This window comes from Bombyx mandarina, chromosome 13, assembly GCF_030267445.1.
Source record: "Bombyx mandarina strain Sakado chromosome 13, ASM3026744v2".
Taxonomy (NCBI): Eukaryota; Metazoa; Arthropoda; class Insecta; order Lepidoptera; family Bombycidae; genus Bombyx; species Bombyx mandarina.
The window spans coordinates 5422964-5443982 of record NC_143220.1 but is presented as its reverse complement, the minus strand read 5'-3'; the positions used below and the strand labels follow the sequence as shown (position 1 = coordinate 5443982).

At 36.7% G+C, this 21019-nt stretch overlaps 1 protein-coding gene across 1 annotated transcript in view; it reads left to right on the top strand.

The window, feature by feature from the left end:
• Positions 1-21019, top strand: part of LOC114239744 (uncharacterized) — a 91934-nt gene that overhangs the window by 47333 nt on the left and 23582 nt on the right. The window contains exon 2 of the mRNA XM_028170106.2: positions 14467-14829. Coding sequence (XP_028025907.2) covers positions 14467-14829 — 363 coding nt within the window. The remainder of the gene's footprint in view (positions 1-14466; positions 14830-21019) is intronic.

Genomic DNA, 21019 nt, shown 5'->3' with positions numbered 1-21019 from the left:
AAATATTACGTTGACCTTTTAAGCTCATTTTCTTCCCACAATTTTAGCCAAGAGATTTAACATGAAAGTATTTCATAAAATATGTTTTTTTTTGTTGATATATGCTATGATTTTTATTAATTAAAATTTTAATAAATATAAAATATTAATTATAATCAACATTTTAATTAACTACTTAAAATTAAAATCACTCTAAGCAAATTAATAGAACTAAAGGTCCCGCAGAAGCTAAATTCGACTATAATTAATTGGAATTGTATAATAAGTTTGTACACTATTATGATTGTATTTTATACTTCTATAATCACAAATTTCGCCAAGGCTACACTATAAAAAAATATTAATAAAGACAAACAATATTTAATCTATTCACAATTTGACCACAGACATCAAGAACAAAAGTTTGATAGTAAATAGTATGCATGCGTGTGTGCGTCAAATAAATGGTATGTAGTGTGTGTAATGTTTTCTTTATTGATTTAATGTATCTTTTACGCATTATTTTAAAAAAATATTAGCATTGTGCACTTCTTCTCTATATTCTCTATAACTGTGGAAAATTTCATACTACTCCGTCCGCGCAATTTTCGTAAAAAGGGATACAAAGTTTTTGCTTCACATATTAATATATAGATTAGGTGAATCATACCTGTTCTTATGTTGGGGGCTCTCAAAATATGTTAATAAAAAAATAAGATATTGAACAATCGTATGAACAAATTTATAACTTACATTATTCACTCGTATACAGTTATAGCTTATAAGACGATAATTATCAAAATGAAGTCACGACGCAAATCGACGGCATTTTTCTGCTCAGGAATCAGATCATGTAGAGTTACCAAGAACACTTCTCAAACAACCTTCCCAACTATGTCCACACTAAGGAGTTCAATGACATTTTATGAATCAAATACAAAAGTACTCACTGTCAATATACTTGGTCGAGTAGATCTTTCTACGCGGAGACCTAATTATCTTCCTTCATTCTATTCTATTATCCATTATTATTTAATTTCAAAATCACCGCCTCCCAGAAAGTATCTCATTATAAACTTTTGATGTTAACTGAAACATACCGAAGGTATGGTAAAGGTGAACTGTATTAAAAATTCAAAACGATCCCAAAGCTCCGACGTAGTCCCCATAAAAGCACAGAAAAGCCCAGGGCACACTAGTGTAATAATGAAAGCATTGTTGACAGACGTGTTTCACGAGGACTTTACGTTATTCAAGTGCTCGTTAAAGCTATGATGATATTTGGAAGCTCCACGTCCTAGCTTAGAGTTGACTATCACTTCGAAGATCTCTCAACTTTATATCATAGTTTTTTGCACTAGATGGCTAGATGAGCGAACAGAGTTTCGCATTAAGAAGTTATCGGAGCCCATAGACATTCCAAGTTGTATACCACCACCCGCTTTCAGACATGAGGTTGAAGAACTAGTTATTTAGTTCTGTATAGTAGCTGTGGACACTCTTCAAGCCGAAGCGATTGCTCGTGATAAAACTACGCGGCAAATAGTACTAGTATTACAATACGAGGGCGGCACTGAAAATTTCGGGAATTAACGAAGTGACACAACATTACTATTTAAAAATGTATTTATTGCTTTTTGAAGTATTCTCCGCGAAATTTGACACATTTTTCCATATGATGGAACCAATCATTGAAGCAACCATTCCATTCGGAAGTTGGGGTCTCCAAAATGGCCGTTTTGTAGGCGTCCACAGCTTCTTCAGGTGATGAAAATCTCTGTCCACGCAATTTATTCTTTATTTTAGGGAAAGTATAGAAATCATTAGGGCTTAGGTCGGGGCTGTACGGCAGATGGTCTAATAATTCTATGTTTTATTGCTCTAAAAACTCTTTTGTTCTGTGCGCGGTGTGAGAACTCGCATTGTAGTGATGGAGGATGATGCGGCGGTTGCAGTTCTCTTTACGGAGTTCAGAAACGACCTGTGACAAACAAATGCTAGCATACCATTCTGCATTAACCGTTCTTTGTCCCTCAAGAGGAATAGTCGTAACATGGCCGGTTTTGGAGATAAACGTGGCCACCATTTTTTTTGCAACACTCCGTGAACGAACAATTTTTGTTGGCTTTAACTCATTTTCGAACACCCAAACTCGTGACTGGTTTTTTGTTTCGGGTTCGTACGCGTATATCCAGCATTCGTCACCTGATACAATGTTGTATACAGCATTTGAGGATCTTGCGTGGAATCTTTCGAGAGTTCTGACGCACCAAGTAACGCGAGCCGCTTTTTGCTCTGCACAGAGCGAATGCGGTATCCATCGGGAAAACAACTTTTTACACCTAATTGTTCATGCAAGATTATTTGTATTTGACTCATGCCAATGTCTAAAGTTGCCTGAATTTCGCGGTATGTCACATGTCGATCTTCCTCAATCAGCTTACGCACAGCATCAACGTTTTCTTGGGTGACTGCAGTTTTTGGACGACCTTGACGGGGATCATCACTGAGCTTGACACGTCCACGTTGGAACTCAGCAAACCAGCGATAAATTGTGGTTTTGGATGGGGCTTCATCACCAAATGCAGAAATCATCCGGTCAACACACTGTTTTTGTGTTAAACCACTTCGAAAGTCATAATAAATCATCGCTCTTGAATTTTCTCGAGTCAATTCCATTTTCTCAACGACTAAACAAGTTTGACAAAACCTCGTGACAAGACCGAGAATATTTTTTTAAATAAATAAATGGTATTCGATTTTTAAAACCAAGGAGTTTTCAATTAAAAAGATTTTAATATGACAGGAACAGTGGATATATTCCATTCCCGATACTTTTAGTGCAGCCTAGTAGTACAATTTTTCTATTGAAATACGTACTCAACAAAAGTTCACGATTGACTTCCACGGTGAAGGAATAGCATCGTGTAATAAAAATCAAACCCGCAAAATTATAATTTGCGTAATTACTGGTGATAAGGACCTCTTGTGAGTCGGCGCGGATAGGTACCACCACCCTGCCTATTTCTGCCGTGAAGCAGTAATGCGTTGTAACTATACTGAGACCCTTAGAATTTATATCTCAAGGTGGGTGGCGCCTTTACGTTGTAGATGTCTATGGGCTCCAGTAACCACTTAGCACCAGGTGGGCTGTGAGCTCGTCCACGCATCTAAGCAATAAAAAAAATGTATGTAGTATCTGGGTTATAAGTTACATTTTTCAACGAGACAGAAATGTAAACGTATACGGAGTCTAGGTGGGGTAGGTAGAAATAAAAACAACAAGCAGACTGTGCTTTGCCCTGTTGTTATTATTGAGTTGATCGCACTCGACATGGGAAATGTGTTCTGTGTCGTGTTCCATTGTGAACTATAAATATCAAGAGCATTAGTTTATGGCCAGAATAAAAGTGTGATCCCACGGATTTGATAATATTGTCGGCTACTCCGAGCATTGGTTTTAATTGATTTAATAAACAAGCATGGAAAGACACGCACAGACATTCTAACATGGCACACATCGGGAGCAAGTGTCACACAAGTGCTCTAATCACTATGTATTTTGACCTATTTTCATACAAACTTAATAGGTAATATTAAACATCTTAATAATTCTGTTGATTATTTACGTATAATTATTATTTACTAATATTGAATTTTATAACATAGATAACATTAAAGGTTTATTGCGCCGAAGGCTGTCAAGCGGCAGGCGCCAATAAAATATTATAAGTATGACGGCGTTAACGATATTTATGTTATATAGCACGTGAAATAGGAGTGACTCACACAAGCCAGGTGCGCCGGCCGTGTCGTTCCACTCGTAAACAACAGCTGCAACAGAAGTGACTCATAAGCCAGCTGCGCCGGCTAGTATAAAAAGGCGGAACGTGCCTTGAAATGAACCACGTCACAGCCGGAGTCCCGCAAGGCTCCGCCCTCTCCCCGTTACTATTCAGTTTGTATATCAACGATATACCCCGGTCTCCGGAGACCCATCTGGCGCTCTTCGCCGATGACACCGCCATCTACTACTCGTGTAGGAAGAAGGCGTTGCTTCATCGACGACTTCAGACCGCAGCTACCACCATGGGACAGTGGTTCCGGAAGTGGCGCATCGACATTAACCCCACGAAAAGCACAGCGGTGCTCTTCAAAAGGGGTCGCCCTCCGAACACCACGCTGAGCATCCCTCTCCCGACTAGGCGCGTCAACACCCCCGCCCCCGCCGTTCGCCCAATCACGATGTACGACCAGCCCATACCGTGGGCCCCGAAGGTCAAATATTTAGGCGTCACCCTCGACAGTAGGATGACATTCCGCCCCCACATCAAGACGGTACGCGATCGTGCCGCCTTCATCCTAGGACGTCTCTACCCGATGATATGTAGGCGAAGTAAAATGTCCCTTAGAAATAAGGTGACACTCTACAAAACTTGCATACGCCCCGTCATGACCTATGCAAGTGTAGTGTTCGCTCACGCGGCCCGCATACACTTAAAATCCTTTCAAATTATTCAATCCCGTTTTTGCAGGATAGCCGTCGGAGCCCCGTGGTTCGTCAGGAACGTCGACCTCCATGACGACCTGGACTTAGAGTCCATCAGTAAGTATCTGCAGTCGGCGTCCATGCGCCACTTCGATAAAGCGGCACGACACGAGAACCCTCTCATCGTGGCCGCCGGTAACTACATTCCCGATCCTGCGGACAGAATGGAAAGCAGTCGACGTCGCCCTAAACACGTCATCTCGGATCCTCCTGATCCACTAACGGTGCTTTTAGGTACTTCAAGCACCGGTCACCGTTCTCGTCGAACCCGTCGCTTGCGACGAAGGGCTCGACGAGTAAATTAACTCTCAGACACAGCCCACTGAGTTTCTCGCCGGATCTTCTCAGTGGGTCGCGTTTCCGATCCGGTGGTAGATTCTGCGAAGCACGACTCTTGCTAGGGTTCGTGTTAGCAACATCGTCAGGTTTGAGCCCCGTGAGCTCACCTACTAAAGTTAGGGTTACGCTGATATAGCCTCTCAAGGCTCTCAGCTTAGGTAGGAAAAAAAAAAAAAAAATGAAATGAACATTCGTTGGACTGCGTTTGCCTGGTGCACTTACTATATCCTTGTTACGTTGTGTGATTCAGTGACTGTTGTACGTACTGGTTAAAGTTGGACAAGTGTTAAAGTGAATTGTTAAGATAACATATTGTTGATTAAATCAGAAATCAAAGGTGACTTCGTTTAACTTGGTGTTCAACAAGATAATATCTACCCTCAAGCTTACAAGTATAAAGAAATATGAATCAACTATTTACTTGATTATGAAATTACTATTTAGTTATATTATACGATAATAATAAGTTCTATACATTACCTAATCATTAGGATGTACCATAACTAGTTCGTAAATAATTTATTATGTGAGGCCGGAAGTGTTACTGGATAACTTAAGATATTGTAAAATTTATCAAATAAAAATATACTAATGTTTTAACTCGCCTCAAAATAACAAATTTTCTTTTATCGTAGCTTGACTGTAAATATTATATAATTCATTCAAATTATACAAAACTGCATACAAAATGTTTTTGGAAGAAACCGACAAAATACCTCACATAAGACTATATTTGAAATTCTGGCCACAGGTGGACAAATCCAAGGCATGTGACCCGGTGTCTCGTTAGCGTGAATTTCGTTGGAACCGCTGCAAGTGCTCTCAGGAGACAAACTCGACGACTAACGACACATCTGAAGAATGAAGCCCGACTTTTACTAGCTCGTGTTTTATGTCATCAAAATTTTACACTACAATTGTTGAAAACTTTAAATGGGTCATAATCGAAGGTGTTGAGATGTAAGCATTATTCTTTCACATGGCCCAACGGATTTGGAGCTCTGATCTCGGCTTTATTCAGGCTGGAGCCAATGGACAATATAAATACTGGTAGAAAATAAAAATAAAAAATTACTGGCGGTAGGACCTCTTGTGAGTCCGCACGGGTAGGTATCACCATCCCGCCTATTTCTACCGTGAAGCAGTAACGCATTTCGGCTTGAAGGGCGGGGCAGCTGTTGTAACTATGCTAAGACCTTAGAACTTATATCTCTAGGTGGGTGGCGCACTTACCTTAACTATGGGCTCCAGTAACCACTTAACAACAAGGTGGGCTGTGACCTCGTCCACCCATCTAAGCAATCAAAAAAAAATCTTAATGTATCTCATTCATGTGTTCTTCTTAACTTACCTATTTTACCTTTTATTGGCCGACGCCCATATTATGTTAAGTCTTATACACCCATTCAAGAGTAGGTCATTAAAAATCTAAATATACATTGCTAGCAGGTGAACACCCCAAGTGTAACCACTTGCGGTAGACAGTGACTTGGCTGTGCTTCTGGCCTTGCTGATGTCCTTGAGCGACGCTAACTATAAAAAATAGGTGAGCAGTATGCTCTACCTTCCACGTGTCGGCGATAAAGGATAAGATCTAATCGTATTGTGGAAAACTGTATGTTATAGGATAGTTCTCCAGGTTGAATATGGTAGTTGGCTTGGGATAAACGGATTTTGCGTTTCCTTTCAAGTCTAATAGTAAGGCACTTCGCAAGCTCTCTCGGGAGGGTACCAATGTCCTACCTTCCACTTTCAGCACTTTGGCACAGAGCCGCCTCTGCGGTAAGGTATTCAATACTTAGATTTCATATGCTAAAAATGTACAGTGAAATTAATGTTATAATCACAGTTGCTGTAGCGTGTTAACCCGCTTTATCAGGTAGGTCAATAATAATCAATTTCAGAAGAAAAAACTTGCAACACAATTGATTTGACAACAAAGCGAAAATATTGCCACTGTAAAACTATACATTCACATCACTAAACGCTTTACAGCCCGTTAGCAAAACACCTTTCACGACTATTAAGCTAACTTTTAAAGTGCTTTTACAGTGCGCTTTAAGCCCAGAAAAGCTTTTGACACTCTACGAAAGCTGTTTTCCTTTCTTAATATACAAAGTAGGACTCAAGTATTTTTTATTCTATTGTTTGTATGAACGAAATGCTTTTAACATAAGCTATCAGATGCCAATCGTCAAAACACCGGCTTCTGGCAAAACATTCGAAAATAGATACAACAATTTACAATAATTCCAACAGAACTTAAAATTATATGTTAGTCAGAAGAACTTAGCTATATAACTAATTAGAAAGTAAAGTAAATACGACTTTGACTTAATATTACCTTTAATAAATTTGACAGTAGTTAACACAAATATAGACGAATAAGGGTTTAATCGTTCTTGACTACAAACAGTGAAACATATTCTAAGCTTCGAAAATTATAAAATAAAAATTATAAGTGAGAAAGAAAAATCTTCTTTACAAGAGGCTTGTGGAGAGTATTAAGCGGTAGGCAGCGGCTTGGCTCTGCCCCTGGCATTGCTAAAGTCCTTGAGCGACGGTAACCACTCACCATCAGGTTGGCCGTATGCTGGTATGCCTGCAATGGCAATAAAAAATATGAGAAATTCTAAGTAACAATAATTTTGTTTGCCCGTTATATCTAAAGAAATATAACGAAATCAATAAGACTAAATTGGTTTCTTGTTTTGATGGACTTATTATGTGAATGCCGACGGTAATGTTAAATTATCTAATATTATTTTAGATATAGTTTTTTTTACCTACCTATTCGATGGTAGCCTAAGAGGCTATTCCAGCTACATCCGGATGAGATGGATTGAGAAGATCTGTCTCAGAACTCAGTGGGAAGATGCTTAAGCCGTCACCACTGTAACAAATTAGTTTTACCCGCGATACCCGTAAACGCAAGCAATGACTTAAAATCGGTTTAGATCTAAACATCCCTTGATAACAAAAAAAAAAACAAATCAAATCAAAATAACTATTGTTAAGCTCAGTGATGAACCATTTTCGTAGCACTTCGAAACGCAGCCTCCGTTTTAAGTGCTCCTTTATGAATCAGTTATCTGAAGGCTCGTTTTATTTACCTCTGTGAAATTTTAAGTGTGAATCAAATTTTTAGGTGGCGCCTATCTCTGCTTTTAGGCATTCCCAAGGATGAATTTAAATAACCTCTCAGCGTTGTTGACTGGGGAATTGCATAAATATTAATGGCCTTACTACAAGACTGATGGCTATAGATTAGTGGGGCGCGGAAAATTTCCTTAAAGCCAATTTTGAGCGTGTACCTTGTAAATGTTTTATTGGTTCTTCAGTACACAGCCATTTAGAGTCTGGCTTTTAAGTAGCTTTATAGGTTTATAAATCATTTTAAGCAATGACATTTAAGAGTTTAATTTAAAAATCTAGGGTCGGCAGACTAAAGCACATAAGTCAAAATTTTCAATTTATTTTTTATTACATCATCGCTTTACATTTTGCTCAACACACAATCTGACTAAAGCACATAAATCAAACTCAAGTATTTCATGGCGTATTCAAGCGGCGTTCTGTATCAACCTTATCAAATCCTAATATAATCAAACGAACTAAAAAACATAACTGGACTTATGTTCTAAGGAACACCATAAGTACAAAGTTATTAACGTAAAAAGTCTGACTTATGTTATAAAGAACATCAAAATGTAACATTTCTTTAGAGAAAGTGGTTACTTAAAAATATTTATAACGTAAACAATACTTCGGTAAGTGGTTTTAATTGACTAATGTTGTCGATTGTGCACAGTTTGTTGGTTAGTTGTGTTAGTTAGTTGTGTGTGAGTGCTTAAGTACTTTAATTATTTAAGATGAATATTCAAAGAGGCAAGAAATTAGTTGAAATGGCGTTATCCACTCATCTGGAAAGCAATGAAGGCATATTTTCACATATCTTCAAAATTATGATTTGCAAATTACGTAATTATATTAATATTATATCATTATAAATAGATAATTGTCTTGTCCTTTTTTAGAAAATGTAAATCAACAGTCGATTTTGAACACAGAGAACCTAGTAGTAGACGATCCTATACCGTCAACATCATCAGGTCAAGTCAGTAGTTTAACATACTATTCTGTACTTGACTTCTCTAGTGATGATTTTGTACGAGATCCATGTTATGAATCACCGAGACTTCTAATCACATCAAGTTCAAGTACTTGTGATGAAATTTCAGTGAATCCTAATGTGTCTCCAAAAAAGAGTATGCGTACTATAAAAAGAGAAAAAATAAAACGTAACTTAGGACAGGCATACAAAACTTTAAAAGGAAAATGTATATCAGATCGCAGTATGAAAAAAAAAATTTTTTGAGAAAAAACAAAAAAAAGCCTGCTGAGTTTGTTTCGCCGGTTCTTCTCAAGAGTGTGGCTTTTTTTGGAACCGGTGGTAGAGATAACATTGTTATTTATATTTTGACATTCAACAAGTGTGTTACACTGACATCTAAGTTGAAATAAATGATTTTGAATTTGAAAGAGTTACCTGTTTGCAGAATGAAATGTAAAGAACGTATACCATTAGCTGATAGGCATGCCATATTTACAGAATATTGGCAAATGGGGTCATATGTAAAAAGATCTGCATACTTGAGGTCTTTAATGGAAATTCAAGATAAATCTAAGCAAAGAATACGAGCTATAGAACCTGAAAACCAAAAGCTTAGAATGAAGACATAAAAATACTTTTTTACTGTGCATGGTAAACGTGAACCTGTCTGCCGAGAATGTTTAATGAAACCGTTAGATGAAAGTAACAATTTTATAAAGACAGTTGCTATGAAAAGGAGATCATCCATAGGGGGTGCTCAAACTGATGATATAATATATATACAGCCATTACCCATGTCCATCGAGAAAAAAAATGATTTAATTTCGCTGCTCCCTTTAATACTAGATATTTTCCATGAATTTTACATAAGTCTTCCCACGTTGGAAACTTTACGAAATACTGATCCGAATTTTAATTAAATATTGAGTTGTTATTTATATTTATGACTTATATTATTATAATATATATCTTAATTGTTGATCTTTTTCACTTAACTCATACTATTATTGTGTTCCTTATAACTTAAGTCATCTAATTATTAAATAATCACATTTACATTAAAATATTTAATTTTAATAATAAGTTAGTGTTATAGACTTATATAATTCAAATAAACATTATTAAGTTTGTTAATGTATAAGATTCTAAATAGTTTTTTTTAATTCCTGTAAAGTAGAGTTTTTTGACTTATGTGCTTTAGTCTGCTGACCCTAGAAATATAATAGTTGTTTTTCTGTTTTGTTTCACACATTAAATTTATCGTTTTGGCATGCTGAAAAAATTATTCCATGTGAAGTATCGTAATTTTAATGTCTTCTTTCCGATAAACATAATTCTGTACACAAAAATATTAATGTGAGAATTCTGTTATGTCATAAAAGGTTATTCCTCAGGCAACTATTTGGGTGCCGCAGACATTATGTCGTGGACGTATCAAAAATACAGATATTATTAGTGAGTGAGTATTAGACAATGAAAGAAACAGAGATTTTTGTAGAATAAGTATTTTCTAGTAACTAAATACATTGGCTAAATATATTAATGCTCGCCTTATCGGGATCGAGATTTGACAAATATATCAATTTCCGAACAAAACTCTTAAAGTTTGCTAAATAATAATACAGATTAAAAATGATCGTAATATTATATTCATTATTTATAGTACAAAGAGAGTCTTAGTCAAAACATAATCTTCTTCGAATCAAAATTCGAACAACAAAAAACAATAACATTCAATCTCCCTTTTGTGATCGTTGATTTAATGATTGTTTATTCAGATTTAAACGAGTCGAATATCAACAAAAACTGCCGAAGAAACAATAACAGCGTTGTGTTGTTTTTCTCGACGTTCCTTTGACTGACACTGTACACTGTTATCATTCATAATAAGAAATGCGGAAATACATTCAATAATATAAATTGCAAATGAACAAAATTGAAGTGTTTGTCTATAATTCTATTGTAATTTAGAGAATAAAAAAAAAAAAAGATAATAAAAGTAAAAAAAAAAACAAGGTGAACTATGAGCAGGTCTCATACACGTTACTTAAGATTTTTAGGTCTGTATTTAAGACATCCCCAGCGTTAAAAAAAAAAAAAAAAGGTCTGTATTTAAGAAGACTACGTGGTTTGAAGAATTGTTTAAGATTATCTGGCTTAATTCTTTACTATTGGTTGCAAAATATACCTACATCCGGGTGGTCTGAAGTCAATTTTTTCATTTACAGTACTTTTTTTTATTGCTTAGATGGGTGGACGAGCTCACAGCTCACCTGATGTTAAGTGGTTACTGGAGCCCATAGACATCTATGACGTAAATGCGCTACTCTTTTTGAGATATAAGTTCTAAGGTCTCAAGTATAGTTAAAACGGCTGCCCCACCCTTCAAACCGAAACGCATTACTGTTTCACGGCAGAAATAGGCAGGGTGGTGGTACCTACCCGTGCGGACTCACAAGAGGTCCTACCACCAGTAATAAATCATAATACATTTCCGCTAGTTCTAAGCTAATTTTAGTACATGTCATCCAATTTTTATAAAATGAACTTCTACATCTATCTAACAAATGAACTTTTACCGTTCCCTTTCCTTCCTACTAGCTTCCCAAGCGTTCTAACCATGTCGACGGAACAAAGTGGAACTGTCATAACTTGAAAAACCTAAACCTAATCTAAAACCTATCCGAGTCTATCATTATAAATACATACCTAACAAATTTCAACTATTTATCTCTATAAATATAACATGAGTTATGTATTTTTGAAATATGTAGTTTTTAGGCTCTGGTGTAAAGTTGGGTTTTTCAAGTTACGACAATTCCGTTTTCTTCCGTCGATACTCTATTTCAATCGAGGTTTGAAAGCATTCAGTAGAAATTAGACTTAGTTGTACCCCCAATACTGTTGTTGTCCATTAGCGATGGTAGCCAATTCGACAAAAGAAGTATTCATACATTGTCCGTCATTTTCAAACGCGTCACATTATATGCACAGCTTAGCATTGGCGGCTAATTATAATTTGAAGTTACGCTAAAATTGTTTTATTTACAGCTAATTCGAAATCGAACACGCAATATTGTGATAAATTCTCCAGATGGGTGTATCTACAATGGACGCGATTAATATTCATGGTAGGAGAAACAATCTGTTACGAACACAGCTTACATTATCTGAGACAAGTTGAGATATTGGGTCGTTTTATTCATCAAAATAGCATGAATCGGTTAATCTCATTTTTGGCTCACATCACTCTTTAAGAAATCAAAATTGAAAAGTAGAATGTAGAAAAAAAAATACACGATTTTTTGCACAATATTCAAATATCGATGATACTTAATCTTCTATGATCGCGGAAATCGTGAAGCATTTGAAAAACGTCAAAAATAACATAATGCAAGAAAAAGAGGGTAGTTTAAATTAGTATTAGTTATGTAATTTTAATTATTAGTCGAATTCTAATGTTATTTCCGAAGAGTCGACAAAACAGAAGAAATAATATGTCACTGATGTCATATTGAGGTTATGTTCAATAAAACATTAATAAACCTATAAATAGGTCTTCCATTAACGACTGATCGATACAAATATTTAAGTCACATGTTTAACACTGCTGACCTCAAAGATAATTATGTCATCGATATATTTTGCCACGGCGAAGATCGCGTGCTAGGTCATATTATTAAAAAGTTCCTAGAATTGTCCTGAAAATATAACTCTATTTCGTATTATTTACTTTATCATAAATATTTTATTAATAATTAATTTGAACCGACTGCAGGTATTTGTAAATAAGTGCTTGAGGTCGATACTCCGCATATTCTGGCCAGTCACTATCTCTAATAAAGACCTTTGGATTAAATGTGACCAAAATCCCATCGCGCAAGACATTGCTCATCGAAAATGGCGTTGGATAGGACACACTCTAAGGCGCAGCGGAGTCAACGCAGCATCAATCGCGTTTGAGTGGCAACCGCTTGGCAGGAGAAGACCTGGTCGCCCTGTACACACTTGGCGACGCACCGTAGAGAATGAGATGAGGACTGCCAACGTGACCTGGAGTGATGTCAAGGAGCAAGCGCAAGACAGGGAAAAGTGGAGACAACTTGTGAGGGTCCTATGTACCAGCGGGGTACCCTAGGACTACAACAACAACAACAACAATTCATTTGAAAAGTCTCAATTCCAATAGATGCGATACTTTTATCGTGGACGAGCTTGTTACAAACTACGGATCGACTACTCAGCTAACGGTGTGAGATAAATGTAATTAGTTCACACGGGCAATGTACATAGTAAAACTATACAGACAAAGAGAAGTACATTTGACCAGATTTTAAATTCCATAAGTTTTCATTAAGATAATGAGATAAGAAAATAATTTCGACAGGCAATCGAGCACGAGCCCCGTTGTCTGGTTCACTAACGAAAACAGTGATGATTTTTTTTAAAGTTAAAACAGTAGCATATTTTTTAAATTTATTATAATCTGATTAACTAGAATTGATAGTCATATGCATCGGTTGTACGATGTGGTCCTAAAATGACCGCACCACATTTTATCTCGTGGGCGACGCAAAATGCGACTAAGGGATTCGTCGAAGAATGAGTAGTAGTGTACTATGATCATTATATTAGCATACTACAATCGCCAACAGGAATTTACTAGTTGCAGGGCGTATTGAGCATATGGGTAGATACCATCATCACTTTTTTTATTGCCCTTGTAGGCAGACGAGCACATAGCACACCTGATGGTGAGTGGTTACTGTCGCTCATAGACGTCAGCAATGCCAGGGGCAGAGCCAAGCCGCTGCCTACCTCTTAATATTCTCCACAAGCCTCGTTTGAAGAAGGACATGTCATAGTGCTTGAGAAACACAGCAAAGGGGAGCTCATTCCGCCATGAGACCGCTATTATACAAATTGCGGCTTTAACCTCATGTATTAAGAAGGTAGCTGGTGGCATTCACGTCGTAAAGTTTGCAATCTTTGGTATTCACTTTACAGTATGTACTCCAAAGGACTCTTTCACTTATCTTCTCAAAGAAAAATTTAATAGCAAAGAAATGGAGTAGGATATAATATGACTCTCCTAAAGATACTAGGGGTCCCGCAGTAGTCGAAATTCGACTGTAATTAATTGAAATTATAAGTTTGAACATTATTATGGTTCTATTGTCAAAGACTATTATACTCCTATAATCACAGATTTTACCAAGACTCTCCCAACTCACTACTAACCTATTCTCGATTTGACAACAGAATTGCATAATTTAAAAAAATATAATAGCATTAGCATTCTGCACTCCTTCTCTATAATCTCTACAAGCGTGGGAAATTTCATACTCCTCCGTCCGCGCAATTTTCTTAAAAAGGGGTAATAATTTTATCCTTCACGTAAAGATTTTTCGCGCCTGTACTGCGTCCATTGCTTCTTCTTTTTTTTAATTTATTTATTTACTAATGCATTTTTATTTTGTTCCAGGTCGAAACGCGGTGAAGATAGTGAAAGTGGTGGTCCCCGAGATAATTCAGTACGGTGTACAAGACGCTGTTATATTAGACTGTGATTACACATACGGAAACAACACGTCCGGCCTCATGGTTAAATGGTTCTTTAAGAACAACGCGAGGCCGGTTTATCAATGGATAGTGCCTCAAAAGCCACAGGACATGGGTATACTCAGAGGCCGGGTGGACCTCACTTATCGGGCGTCTAACGATCCACTGAAGATGCACAGAGCATTACGTATAGTTAAGCCCAATACAGACATTTCTGGTGATTACACGTGTGTTGTGTCAACTTTTATGGAGGAAGATTCTAGAACGAAACAAATGACTGTGTTCGGTGAGTTGATTTCGGTTTTAAAACACTTATATTATGTACGTGCTGCTTTTGTGACGTTCTTTAGTGATTTTAAAGTTAGTGATGAGCTCAAGTTACACTTTAATAATTCTCATTTTACATTCTTCATGATAAAGGGACGGAAGTCGAATTAATTTATTTTAACTATCAAAACTTATCTTACTTTTCATTTATAATTTGTTTGTTTTAGAAGCCGTTGGCTAGTAGGAATATTGTTTTTAACGCTATTCCACCTAATCTATTACAGTCGTCTCGAAGTTCGTGGGAACAATGTTTTTGGACTGTTTCAAATTCTGTGACACCGTTGGCGTTGCAATGCATACGGACTCTGGTATCTACTGGTAGAAATGGGCGGGGCGCGAACATGGATGCCCAAATATAAAAAGTTAAAATTTCAATTAGGTTTCTCAATTTCTTTAAACAGAAAACAAGAGTGTGAAGTTATTTTTTTATTAAATACATATCGTCTTTTCGCATTAAAAGTGTACAATATCCAAAAATATTCGAAATCGAGTTGATATGCGCAATCATTTGGTATCTCCAGTATTTTTCTCATAAATACTGTCAAAAGAGCATAGTTTAGTTTTTTTTTTTTTTTTTTTAGTTTAACTATGTTTTGACTACTTACTTTTAATAAAATTAAAACATAATTTTATCTTACTTTAAAAGACAGATAATGTAAATTGGTAAAAAATGAAAAATAAATACTGCAAAGATGATTGATATTAAAAATATCACAAGTTAAATATTTAAAACACTCTCCTGTGAAATTAGTAAGTTTTGAGATTATACAGTTTTAATGCGAGAAGACGATATTATGCGGAAATACTTTCAACAATACTATACTGAAAAAATATCGGAAAACGAATATTTGAATCGTTAATACCTCAACAAGTAAAGGACCAAGAAAATTAAATTAACTATTAATTAATTAATTGTTAGTTAAATGATTGAGTATCGATGATAAGCGAATAAAGTTGTGACGTTACATCGGAACGAAACCCAACACAAAAGGCAAAGTTAATTTTACATTTTGCGAGGAAAGCGTCATGTAAATCGTTTACTTTTGTAGCACGAACTATGGACGCCGACTGTCGATTGAGTCACGGCCCAAGTCTGAGGATGATAGCGTATTGAAAAATCTTTAAATTGCCTTTATCTCGGAACTTATTTTTAATGTATCGATAAATCAAAACCTCAGCATAACTCGATTGTGCTCGACTCGACTAGTCGACCTCTTCTTCATCTTATCAGCCCACAGCGGTCCACTGCTGGACATAAGCCTCCCCCAAGCCTCGCCACAAAGACTAGTCGTCGACAACTTGATTCAAATAATGATAAAGTGTTGAAACTGCTGATAAAACTCAAAAACCCTCAATAATGGACAGAGAATTGGCATTAATACATATAATATTTAGCCAAGACAGCTCACAATACGCACTGCGTTTGATATATTTCCCTATGACATTTTTATTTCATCGTAAAACTCATTCAGATTTATAAATAATTATTAAATACCTAATTACATGGCTATACATAAACATATGTTTGAAATATAAGGAATAGTTATTAAAAAAAAATACTTGAAGATAAGGCGATTGAAAAAACTTATAAAACTTTACTAACATATTTTTTTTGCAAATTAGTGCAACGATTTCCTATGAAATGGACCGGACACTACTTTTTGTAAGGTTAAGCTAGTTTTATACGTTCCGACATCTGCTATCCACATCCGCATTTCTTTTTATGCCAATACCACTTGTATGTCTTCGGGCATCTGACGATCCCGATGGTACCACATCGTCAGATGGAAGACGACGCTACCGCAAACACTCACTTCCTTTTTTTCTTATAACTGTTTTATTTCCGTGGTTTCCTTTAATGTTTTTAGAGCTGATTATAATTTAATTTGTAAAATATTAAGAAACAGGAAAAGCAGTTATGACTTTGTTGGGCTCTTACACTGCCCACATTCACATTGGCTACCAAGAGACGAAGGACTTTTTTTTATTGCTTAGATGGGTGGACGCGCTCACAGCCCACCTGGTGTTAAGTAGTTACTGGCATCCATAGACATCTACAACGTAAATGCACCACGCTTCTTAAGATATAAGTTCTAAGGTCTCACTATAGTTACAACGGCTACCCCACCCTTCAAGCCGAAACGCATTACAGCTTCACGGTAGAAATAGGCAGGGTGGTGGTACCTACCCGCGCGGACTCAGAAGAGGTCCTACCACCAGTAATTACGCAAATTATAATTTTGCGGATTTGATTTTTATTACACGATGTTATTCCTTCACCGTGGAAGTGAATCGTGAATATTTGTCGAGTACGTATTTCATTAGAAAAGTTGGTACCCGCCTGAGATTTGAACACCGGTGCGTCGCTTAGCACGAATGCACCGGACGTCTTATCCTTCAGGCCACGTTGATTCAAACTACTTTCTTTTTTTCATAGAGCTTTTAACACAAAAGCTAATGTTATTGTTCCTGGTCTGGATAATATGCGAGTGAGGTCAAAGTCCATTCTGTAAAGCGATCACTGCATAAAACCGACAACATAGCGTGAATTCTGCCACATATTTATTATACCTATTAAAATACATCTAAGTTCGTAATCGTATATCTAATATTTTTTTTCGTGGCTTCTGGAGAGCATTTAGCGGTAGGTAGCGACTTGGCTTTTTATTTTTTATTGCATAGTTTGTTGAACTAGCTCACAGCCCACCTGGTGTTAAGTGGCTACCGGAGCCCATAGACATCTACCACGAAAATGCTGCCACCCACCTTGAGATATGAGTTCTAAGGCCTCAGTGTAGTTACAGTATAGGGGCTCTGCCCCTGGCATTGCTGACGTCCACGCGCGACGGTAACCACTCTCCACCAGGTGGGACTTGTATCGTCTGCCTAGAAGGGCAATAAATTGCGGGATGTTTGCGGATGCGCGAATAGATAGCTTCGCAGCAATAATTCGTAAGCGAATTGCTTCCCTAATTCGCCGTGTGCGGGTCAGTCGCAACCGCTACCTACGGCTGTTCGCCTCACGGATGGATCTGGACTGCCCAATAATGCAACACTGGACACGTGTGCATTTTGAGCACTCTGGATCCAAACCAGCCTTTAGGTTAAGGTAGTTTTCATGTCAATTTTGAGTTTTTGTTTTATTATTATTATTATTATTTGATTTTTTGTTTTTATTATTATTATTATTGTTTTTGTTTTAGTCCGAGATTGTAGTTATTATTTTTATTTAATTCTAGTATAAATGAAATGTTAATGCAGTGTAATGAAGTATAGTATGGATGCAAAATCTGAAGTAAATGAAATAAATAAATAAAAACAACATAATTCTAATTCTAACATAATTAAAACTAATTTTACTGTTTAATGTCACGGGCGACTATTCGAATGACCACAACAAAAACGTGAGGTTAAACCTTAAAAGTAGTTTATAGTAAATATAAAGCCAAAGAAATTTCTATTTGTCTAACATCTGCACTCCGAAGCAAAATGCATAATTGTTTCGTGGCAATAACCGGGCGACTTAAAATACACCCTGATATCAATTAAGACGATCGCAGTCTGTTGGTACAAGATTTGGAGGATCCCACTAATTTCAAATAAGTTTATTAACAATAATTAATTATTATCTACTACGAACTGGCAAGGTCGTCACCTGAGTTAGATATTTTTACTTGTAGGTTAGTTACGTTTAGAAAAATGTTCAAGGGCATCCTCCACGTTATTAATAGGTAGGTTAATGTAATTGTTTAATGTATTATATTGTGAATATATATTTTTTCCTTACATTATACGTTAGATTAGTTTTCGTTATCGTGTTGTTTTGTCATAATTGTAAGGAACATTGTTATACAAATTCAGCACTATATGTCTTGTTTTGTCGTGCGCACATAACTTATGTTGCAAGACAGATTTTATTTCTTGTTATTTGTGTTTTCTATGTATATTTAGCTTGTGATGTGTATTGTGAGCCTAATAAATAAATAAATAAATAAATTATCCAACTAAAAACACGCCAAGAATATTTATTAAATGAAAAGTCCGTCAATTCGACACGAGCACATTTATCGCGCCGTTACGTCATCAATACTTATCCAATCATAGTTCCAATTTTAATTAACCTCCCATAACATGAAATACAAATTGAAATATTTAACCGCAGATCGAACACAGAGCGAGCTATTAATTTGGTAAGCGCACACGTTGATCTAAATCATTGTTCGGTGTCAACTCTCAATTAATTATGTGGTTAGACGTAAATCTCTCGGCCAATATTAATACATAGTTTTTTTCTTTTCTTTTTTTATTGCTTAGATGTGCGGACGAGCTCACAGCCCACCTGGTGTTAAGTGGTTACTGGAGCCCATAGACATCTACAACGTAAATGCGCCACACACCTTGAGATATAGTTTTAAGATCTCAGTATAGTCACAACGGCTGCCCCACCCTTCAAACCGAAACGCATTACTGCTTCACGGCAGAAACAGGCGGGGCGGTGGTACCCACCCGTGCGGACTCACAAGAGGTCCTACCACCAGTAAAGTAGATGTTGTTGGTGTGTAATTGTTTTGATTCTGTATGCATTATTTGGAAGTTCTAGGTATCTAATATTTACAAATAAAAAAAAAGACATACCCGCTGAGTTTCTTGCCAATTCTTCTCAGGACGGACGATAGTTTTTGTGAATTGGCGGTAGTTCTTTTGACGTGCAACAAGTGTGTACTTTCATTTTGTTGAATTTGTTTTTTTTGATTTGATTTGATTTGATTTGTAGTCGAAAATTAAAGGGTGCATTGTGATCGGCCGTAACCTAATGAGTGAGATGCCCGATGTACTCATATCGTGTGATATGTTTCTGTCGGATTGAAATTGAAAGTTAAATTATATGTTGAGCAGACACCATTTGAACACGCTTTTATTGGTTTGGTATGCATGTATGCAAGAAACTCTTAAAACGTATTTTTTACCGATTTTCATTTTTTAACTTCGCTCTAATCTTATCAGCACCAACACGAAAAGAAATGAATTGTTTTTTTTTTCTACCTTGAGACATGAATGTAAATCTCAATTGAATAGTATAACGCTCGTATTAAATACTAGCGACCCGCCCTCGCTTCGCTTCGGAAACATTAAAACACACATGAAACCAAAAAAATAAAAATTTTTTTTTTTAAGAAAACCTAACCTATGTTCATCAGGGACAATGTCGGCTTCTAATGGAAAAAGAATTTTTCAAATCGGTCCAGTAGTTTCGGAGCCTATTCGAAACAAACAAACAAACAAATCTTTCCTCTTTATAATATTAGTATAGATGAAACCTAAACTTGTTACTGCTTCAGGACAAAAATTAGGTGGTGGTACTATATTCATCGAATATGAACATATACTATCTCTTTCACAGGTTTCAAAACCAGACACAGTCCTGTGAATAGTTTGCTGAGTTTCAGCATGTTTGATTTTTCTTAGTATCTAAGATTATTAATTTCCCCTATAAAGAGAGATACGATTTATATTAACTATTAATATAGTTTACTACTTATGTATACATACATAATTATGTATTAAATTATTTTGTACAGTATAGTACAACTAGTACTATAATTATAGTTAAAGTACTGTAATATATTGTAGTTAGTTTACTGACTACATACAGTTAAAATATTCGATCGCATTAATCTAATGAAATCCTCACCTCGCAAATTCCTCAACGCCTGAAGAATAAAGTCTTTAATCAGTGCGTTCTCCCCGCTATGACCTATGGCGCGAAAACCTGGACTCTGACGGCGGGGCTGGCCCATAAGTTAAGAGTCGCACAGCGGGCGATGGAGAGAGCTATGCTCGGTATATCTCTAAGGGACAAAATCCGGAACGAAGAAATTCTACGGAGAACCAAAGTCGACGACATAGCTCTCAAAGTCAGCAGGCTAAAGTGGCAATGGGCCCGTCACGTCAGTCGAACCAACGACGCCAGGCGAGGGAGGAAAGTCCTAGAATGGTGGCCACGGACGGGTACCAGGAGCGTGGGGCGTCCTCCAACCAGGTGGACTGACGACTTAGTGCGCACGGCGGGAAGTCGTTGGATGCAGAAGGCGGAGGACCGCATTCTGTGGAAGGCATTGGGGAAGGCCTATGTCCAGCAGTAGGCAGGT